This window comes from Accipiter gentilis, chromosome 27 (genome assembly GCF_929443795.1).
Source record: "Accipiter gentilis chromosome 27, bAccGen1.1, whole genome shotgun sequence".
NCBI lineage: Eukaryota > Metazoa > Chordata > Aves > Accipitriformes > Accipitridae > Astur > Astur gentilis.
This window is the reverse complement of record NC_064906.1, coordinates 4,250,265-4,259,348: the sequence shown is the minus strand read 5'-3', so window position 1 is coordinate 4,259,348 and position 9,084 is coordinate 4,250,265. Positions and strand designations below refer to the sequence as shown.

At 39.4% G+C, this 9,084-nt stretch overlaps 1 protein-coding gene across 3 annotated transcripts; it reads right to left on the bottom strand.

Annotated features, from left to right (window-relative positions):
• Positions 1-1,191: 1,191 nt before the first annotated feature.
• Positions 1,192-5,751, bottom strand: MC5R (melanocortin 5 receptor). Of its 3 annotated transcripts, none has more exons than XM_049830505.1 (2): positions 5,500-5,751; positions 1,192-4,667 (listed from the first exon to the last, which is right to left on the bottom strand). In XM_049830505.1, the coding sequence occupies exon 2, from the start codon at positions 4,583-4,585 to the stop codon at positions 3,608-3,610; it is 978 nt and encodes a 325-aa protein (XP_049686462.1). In that variant the 5' UTR covers positions 4,586-4,667; positions 5,500-5,751; the 3' UTR covers positions 1,192-3,607. The 3 variants fall into 3 exon arrangements, with proteins under 3 accessions (XP_049686462.1, XP_049686463.1, XP_049686464.1); XM_049830506.1 differs by having other exon boundaries at positions 5,508-5,751; XM_049830507.1 differs by lacking the exon at positions 5,500-5,751 and having other exon boundaries at positions 1,192-4,355; positions 4,442-4,481.
• Between the last annotated feature and the right edge of the window lie 3,333 nt (positions 5,752-9,084).

Below are 9,084 nucleotides of genomic sequence, written 5' to 3'. Positions count from 1 at the left end.
AACCACCTCTTTGCTCCATTCAGGTACGACTGTTTTGTGTTACAGGAGACACTAAGGCTCTTGGAAAACTAGTATTTCCAAGCACTTTATTGTGGCGTTGCCCTGGAGAAAAGATTCAGATTTTCCCTAATGCTAGCACAGGAGCATGCTGGGTAGGGGATTATCCAGGCAATGCCACCATTTGCAAAAGCCAACCTTCTACTTCAATCTACTAAAGCAAGCAAAACTTAGAGCAACATAGGAAGTACTTCAGTGTAATCTGGAGACAGAGCAACTTGCCTACCATCAACCACCCTTTGCAGTATTACAGACTAACGAATCCAGTCTTCTGCTTCACTAGATGAAGTTCTGGTGCAGCTAGAAATGCTGGTTTGTGTGGGTTTTTTTAATATTCTCCCTGCTCCTACTGATCTACTTAAAATGCAGATGAGTTTACAGAAGATGACCCCACCTGCAAAAGGAGTGAGTTCAGAATAATTTCTTAAAACTTTTAAATAGTGACACCCAAGGTAGAAGCAGTGAAGTGTTCAGTCATCAAAGCAGCAGTGGGTAATAGAAGTTGGTTTTGGAGCTCTGGGACAGAAATAGTGTGATTTGAGCTTCTTTCCAATGACTGACACCAAACCATAAAAGACTGGCAGTATAAGCCATAGTATCATCACCTGTGGGGACATGGTGCAATGACAGCCTAGCAGCTAATTTTTTCATGACTGTCCTTTGGCAGCAAATTTCATACTTACACAATGCGTGCTTGTCCAAATCTATCAGAATACTGTTTTCCAAGCTCTGGTAGAAGTGAAAGCATGCTAAATGTTGCTTTTATTCTGCAGCGAAACAGGAGAAAGAAACAGATTAAAACATGTCATGGCCTCAGAGAGACGTGGTTTTTATATGCATTCCTATAGTGTAAACAGCCTTTTTTTGCAGAAACTGTTCTCGCCTGTTCTTGAAAATACTTTCATTTCCCCCTTAAGTTGTTTTAGCTCCCCCACCTGTAAAGCTTATAATGAGGATGTGATGCTGACACCTAGAGGAACATAAGTATGAATGTAAATACTTTGTATTAGTCTATAACTCTCTTTCAGAATGTGTTTCTTAATAAGGCATCTGTTTCAATTGAGAAGTGAAAGCCTGTAATGCAGTAGTCCCTCTGTGAATAAACCGTAAGGTTAGCGGACACGTTACAATGAATAACCAATAATAGCAGGGTTTACAGCAATCCAGTTTAATGGTTTCTTCATATGTCTGTGTTTTATACATCAAATAAACTTCCAACAAAAAAATAATGTACAATTCAAGAAAATACCCAAAGCTATTACAGTTTTGGATTTCTCTTTGTTGATTTACAATTATGTACAAGACTGTCTCATTTGCAATACCCAGCGAAGATGTAATGAATTATTTACAATATCAGCTGGTGCCTTTCACTATGCAATTGAACTGTCTCCTTTTGCTATTTACATTCAGAGTAGCAAGAGCCCACTCTTAGGTGTCATTTATGGCTAGGGTTAAGAGGTGGACTGAAACAAGGCATGATTCTCACTACTGACCACAAACATACCTCTGAAATCCCATTTTCAGTTATAGCTGAAGGAAGATTCCAACGCTTTGTGCACTGATATAATAATTATATTTACAGTCAGCATAATAAGGTGTCTCCACTGACAATAACATTCCCACTCATGTCAGAGGGAGATATGTGTGAGCTGAAGGCAGTATATATTTTAAGGTGCAGCAGACAAAAAGTATAACTCTGGTGCTAAAGATGCACCCTACTCATCCTGCCAGAGACCTCCAAAGCAAATGAAGACACAAAGTATGCTATCTTTCTAAATGTGTGGAGGAGAATCGTTTACAATTCTTCTTACCCAAGAGATTAAATTAGGAGGGGGAAAAAAAAAAGATAATTTTATCATAATATGCAAACTGTTCCACAGAATCACAGAATAACTTTGTTTGGAAGGGACCTGTGGAGGTCATCTATTCCTACTCATTCAAAGCAGGGCCAACTTCAAAGTTAGAGTCAGCTTTCAACTTAGAGCAGATTGTTCAGGGCTATGTCCAGTCAAGTTCTGAATATCTCCAAGGATGGAGACTTCACAACAACTGGGCACCTGTTCCCATGTTTGACCACACTTATGGTAAAAAAATTTTCCTAACACCTGATCAGAACTTCCACCTTGAAGGTTTAACCTAAGGCCCACTGAATCAATCATAGTCCTTCTATTGACAACAGTTTTAGAGCATCCCTAAACCAAGTATAACAAGTGTTATTATTTCAGCTTTTCAGAAGAAATAATTCACTTTTCCGAGCTATTTTCTGATATCTAGTCAGTAGGGTACCACCGCTTGAAATATTTTCATAGCTTATATCTCAGCGCAAGATATGTACCATCCAATGGCATCAAGAAATTAATGCCACTTCCTTCATCTGCGATAAATCCAATATTTTGCACATTACACAGCTGTTGCAGAACAGCATGTTTATGAGAGCATGACTAGACGCAAATTATGCAAAAGGCATGAGGGTTTCACCTTAGAATCGTCTCAACAAAAACAAAACCTCTTTGTTTGGGGAGCAAAAGTCAGGACTCTCTGTTATAGCTACATGTGCCTGAGGTTTTGAAATCCCTGTTTTGCCATTGCCTGCTATGCCTTCTGATCATCAAACTTGTTTTGTCTCTCCCAGCTTGAAAGATGCAATCTACAGTACAGCTTTCTCCAGTAAAAAAAGCTACTCCTAACTGAAACACTTTTCCAATGTCTATATAAAGGCAGCCACTCACCCAGTCCTTCTGTCTCCACAAAACATTACATGACTGTCTAGAGGCCATGTACCTTTTACTTCCCTAGCCCTGGTAAATAAAGAAAACAGACAAATGAGAATCAGATCGGTCTTCATATTCAGCCTTAAAATCCACCTATGGTACATCTTACCCCACAGGGATAAGAACACATAAAGTCAGATATGACAAAGTACTGTATCCAACTGGGAAAATCTCATGGTAACACTGTCCTCTTACATAATACATATTTTATGGCAGTAACGGTCATGACTGGAATACAAGACTACTGATATGTACATACATATTGGTCCTAACCGTTGAGCAAGGTATGTGAACCCTGATAATTGGAGCTACTTCTCTGATTTTATGTCTTCAGAGGGAAATAGCAAAAAATCTGTTAATTCTGGGCATCAAAATAAGCCATGCTGTATCTAGAGAGACAAAGAATATCAAGAGAAACACACAGCGAGAGGCTGATGGCCCCATTTGTATGGCAGATCATACTCGTTGCATTTAGCAGAAAGAAAAATAAGGCTTTCCCTGTATAATCCTCTTATCAGATCCAGACTTCAGTAGGGTAAATGAGATTCAAAATACTCTTTCTACCATTAATACAGATGCAATGAGTAGCTCCTACCACTAGTGTGAGAGAGGTGTGTGGAGGGAAAGAAAGGTGAAATCACATTAAAAAATGGTTTCTGATTGCCGCAGAAAACATGACAGCTGAATGGCGAAAGATGTTCCATAGGCATTTCAGCAGAATTACAAGATGCGGCAAGATGTTGCACTTCCATTCTCTTTCCTGGTTTGGTTTTGTTTTCTTAATACTTGTTTGATAACCCACAGATCATCCTCAGGCTATAGCAACAAATTATGTCTTTGAAGGTCTTCCTCATTTCCTGGCTACGAAAGGCATAGATCAAGGGATCAATCACTGAGTTGCACATGATGAGAATGAGGTACATGTTGAAGTGAGACATGAAGCAAACACAGTAGAGGTTTTGAGGGCAGGAGATCATCAGGATGAGATGAAGGAAGAATGGAGCCCAGCAAACAATGAAGATGCCAAGAAGCATAGTCAGAGTGATGGCTCCTTTCATGCTGGTTCTTTGACGGACAGAGTTGTACCCAGGCAAAGCAGCTATTTTCTTCACATGAGTACGAGCCAGGAGGAACATATGGATGTACAGTGAGACCATGAGGAACAACATGGTAAAAAACATAGTGATGAGACAAATGATAACGTAAGTTGATTCATAGTAAAGAATGAAGATAATGCCACAACCCGTGCAAAAGGTCCAGATGCATGCAATAATAAGCCCTGATCTTTTCACTGTCATGATGTTGTGATAACGTAGGGCATAAAAGATAGTGATATACCTGTCTACTGCTATAGCCAGCAGACTGCACATGGAAGCCACCACAGATATGCAGATCATTGAATCAAAGACATTGTCTATATGACGGACAAAGGCATCTTCCATAATTATGTGTCTATTGTTTATTAAGTATATCGTTATGGTCTCCCAAGCGTTAGACACACTAACCAGCATGTCAGCCACTGCTAAACTGCAAACAAAAAAATACATGGGTGAATGCAAGTTCTTGTTCTTAACTATAGCACATATAACTAAGATATTTTCAAGGAGGCTTACAATGCCCAGAGTTAGGAACACCTCAGCTGCAATGACCACTTGCTCACATGGCGATGACTTGCTCTTGACAGTAGGCACAGTAAAGTTGCTACCCAAGGCACTCAGGTTTAGTTCAGAAACATACAGTTGAGAAGACGTGTTCATCTCTGGAAGCAAACAGGTTCTGTTCTTTCTGAGGGACTTGCCAAGGAGTGCGGTAAATGCATTTTCCAAAAGGCAAAAGACCCTGCCAAAAAAAATATAGCATGACGAGAACAGGCAGAAGTTGACAAAACAAATATCACCCATTGCTATTTAATTTGGCTTGTACACATCCTGCCTCTTCCACACCATATTTCCCTGCTGATTCTAAATTAACCTCCAATTGGCTCAGAGTTTTTCTAGCCATCCTCACTGGGAAATTAAAACCATAAACTTACAAAGACATTCATGCACTCTTCATTCGTAGTTTCTTTTATTCTATTTAATCCCTCAGAAGTGAGCACAATGTCCTGGAAATTCTGCTGAACACCAAGCAACAAACAGTTTTCAAAGTCTCAATTCTCAGACCCCAGAAATGCAGGAGAACAGTATTAGGTTCGGCAGAACCTCCTCACTTCAATACAATACATAGAAGTTTGAAGTATTGCCACAATTAAGAATTTAACATTTTCATCAAAGATTTAAACGCTTTCCTGACCTTTGTACTTCTTAGGTTCACATGAACTGTGTTGTAAACAGCTTACCTTTGCAATACTAACATGCTCACTTAAAAGCATAGTATTAAACACCTAACCAAGGCAAATCCGTACATTTCAGTATACACTAAGATTACAGAATCTGCATGGGTGGAATTCAGTCATAAAAATAAGTTTTCTATTCCAGATCGTATTTTATTCAATGCTCTTTTGGTAATGAAAATATTCAGGGCAAGTTGTAAGCCATTGGATTCTTAGTAAGGGGAATACTTAAAGCTGATTGTCAGTGACTTGTTACAAATAAAATTCAAAGCATATCAAGCTAAATAATTTTCATTTTTCAAAAGGAACCTTTTATTTGCAATCAAGAATTAACTGTACCTATTTACCAGAGTTGCTCCTTCAGCTGCTCTTCCTCTTCATTGCCTGCAACCTTTCCTCCAGAGAGAAGAAGTTTCAGTCCCCCTCTTCAGCTGACATCTGGGGCTGGGGACTCCTTGGTAGGAATAGATGACAAAAATAGAGGAAAAAGGAATGAGTAAATCCATAGAGTCAAGGCTGACCACGTATAAATTACTTACTGTGCAACTGCCTTTTTATAGCCTCCAAGCAATTATGACTTCAGTACTCAAACTGTGGCTCCTCCTCCCCTTCTTTGCCCCTCAGAACTTCTCTTTTCATAGATTTTGTTAGCCAAGGCTTGGGTTTTTACCACCATCTAGTGGTCTTCTCTCGTCTTTCTAACTGAACAGTGATTTTGATCTAGAATTCATTATAAGCTTGTTATAATATTAAAGGGGGAAACGCATTAGGCATGCTCCTTTCCAAAACCATTTCTTTTTTGTTTTCAGTTTCTAGTACTCACTGACAATAAGTTCATAGTGCAGTAGTACTCCAAAAGAGGTGAGAGCAGAAGACTGTTATTTAAGTGGGAGGTTTATGACTGTTATAAGCATTTGTCTTATACTCACAGTCATAATTTTGCAAGAACAAGAACCACGCCATTACAAAACTCAGAGAACATACAGTCAAGCTCATCACACCACTAATAGAAGATATAACTCAAGCAATTTGTGTGAAAAAAACCAGAACAAATAAAGTTGTGTTCCAGTCCCCTTGCTAGAATAGAGATTTGGATGGAGACGTGGAAGGAGTACACAGTGCACCGTGCTGGGACCCAGGGCTTCCCGAGATGGATGTGAATCCCCCCAGGTTTCACAGGGTCTAAGAGCTCAGTGCTCAGTATTGCAATGGCTGAAGTCACTCTGTGGGTCTAGTAGTCAGGCAGCCGATGCTCATTCTGGGCCTTACCCAAAAGGTGGCAAAATCAGTGCGAGTCTTTTCTTTAGCAAGTGGGCTCTGCTTCTGCACCCAGACTGAGGCATGCAAAGCCCACATCTTCCTGACACTGCCAAATGCCCTTTATGTTACCTGCTAAACAGCTAGTCAAATACCATGCAGGATTTGAAGTTAACTTGAGATAAAAAGTCTCTGCTTCTCCAAATCGCCCCCTTTCTGCAAATTAGGGGGTTGGATTTTTTCATGGCATATGACAGCTTCAAATGCTTATTTTTAACCTATAGCATTTTTCTTGAAGAATCACCACCAACAAACACAAACTTTATTGCTGTATCCTGTGCTATTTTTGTGTTTTCAGTGTTCAGATAGAGTTCATCATTATAATGCAGCTAAATCCATATTTCCAATTATTATATTCCACAGAAGCTTCCTCTGTTGTTACTACTAGCTTCGCTCTAGGAGTGCTGAAAGACCTGGGCCATTGTATGAAATGTTGTTCTGTACAAACAGTCCCTGCACCAAACGAGACAGTGAAAAGAATTTTTATTCATTTGACTAAAATGGCTCCTCTAGCATTATGCACTTATAATCTGGAGATTAACTTTACATGTGCCTTTTCCCCACTACTGGAACTAGAATTTAGATTATCACAAACTAGAGGTAGCAAACTATGCTCAAGTGCAGCTGTTAGATTTGAGCAGATAATACCAGCAAGTGAACAGCAACAATACCCGCTGTATCTCACCTTTCTGTGTGCCAAATCTGAGCTCATAGTTCTTTGCTATGACCAAAAGAAAAGAATAGAGGGTGCCCATGTGCAGTTCTCTTTCTGTTCTTTAATGTAAAGCATGTCTTAGTTCTCCTAGATTATCTTTATTTAACTTACCTTAGTTATCTTTGCTTGTCTTTTGCATAATTTTTTATTTTCCCATTGCAGACCCTGGAAATGATATATCTAAAAGTAAAACTTTACTTCTTTCAGTGTCCCTGTATCTGGCAAGGGCTGTGTAGATGTTGTGCTCTTCCACTTCCAATTATTTCTCTTTCAGTATCCTATTTTTGTTGTTTATTACACTCTCTTCTAAAATTCTGTTTGTCTTCCCATTTGCAAATTCCTCTATATGTTCAGTTTAATAAAGTTCTTTGCAGCCCAGCTTAGCTGCCTTTACAAAAGTTCTCACTGTACCTGGCAGGATTCAGTCGACCAGCTGAGTGCAAAAAATAAATAACACATCAGACAGGATGGTTTAGCTGTTATTTCTTAGAGCAATGCCGGGTCTCTCACATATAAATTATGAATCAGCCTTTGGATTCTTCTTCCACAATCCAGACACTGCAGGCATAAACTCTGGCACAAGTGTCAATGCTAGACAAAGAAACTCTCTTATTTACAAATCTTCCAGAAAAATTACCTGACTGGAAACTGGGGTAGTGATATAGATGTAGTTTGTTTATGTTAGAGGAAGAAATGAGAAAATTACACATTTTTTGGTTTGTTGTTTTCTGTTAGTTTGGGTTTGTTTGGGTTTTTTTAAAGGAGAAGTTTATCATTATACTGCTGCAGCAAGCAGCTATAAGCATTATGATTTGACAAGCAAGTAACTGAAGGGACACCCAGTTAGCAGTGGGTGGAAGCATGCAGGTAATGTTTCCTCCCCAGCATTACCATCCAGTTAGCCTTTAATAAAGACAGGTGTGGAGATTTTTTTTTTAAAAAAAGGCATCAATACTTCCTGTCCTATAATAAAAAAGCTGGATGAAGTGGAGATGGACCTTTTGTAGTTCAGCCTCTTCCCGTGTCCAGGGGATGGCTGAAAGCCTAAGATTTAGGCTTTGCAGTAAGCAGTGGTATAGTGAATACATTCTTTTACATTGTGGCCCTAATCTTCAAATCAACACTTGAATGTTTTTTGCAGGAAGAATCACAGAAAAGCAAGACTGAAAAAAAGACATCAAAATATCATGTGAACTGTGCCCTGTCAAAGGGTAGGATCAGCCATACTTAGTATGACCACACTGTCACTTCTGGCCATCACCCCTTTCATATGAGTCCTTCAAAACGGTTTGAGATAATCTATGGCCACCGGCAGTTAGTGGTACCTGTCAGTGGTGCTTCTCTCATCAGAGTAGAAAGCCGAGAAAGATGCAATACAGTATAAAAGGCAATTTAGAAAGACATATCCTAATAACCTAAACCGGATGATATCATAACTCACCCCCTAAACTGTAAAAGGGTAATAAGAGGTTTAGTAACCATCGCTTTTATGTGCCTTCTAATGGGAGCCAATTCCAGTAATGAATCATCCCCTAACATCTTGTTAGAGCATGGGGCAGCAGTACGGCCCTGGTGAACCATACAGAAGTGCCAGCTGCAGACTCCACAAAGCACAGATGGCCAGCGAAAGACCACAGAAACTTTCTGACTGAAAGGAAGGGTAATTCAATAATGGAAAAACAGACCGGGGCGGGGGGTGGGGGGGGGGTGGGGGGGTGGGACCAACAACAAAAAAAACAAAACACCAACACTTAGCAGGTTCCTATTAGATACTACTTTCTACAAGAGAAAGGAAAGTTATTTCTTGCTAGACCACAGAGAAGATTTAATATGTCTTTATCATTAGTATAACTATCAAAAATAAGTGATAAAAAGTGCTACTTTAATTACAT

Excerpts from the sequence above, each read along its gene's own strand:
- MC5R (XM_049830505.1), bottom strand. The coding sequence starts at position 4,585 with ATGAACACGTCTTCTCAACTGTATGTTTCTGAACTAAACCTGAGTGCC.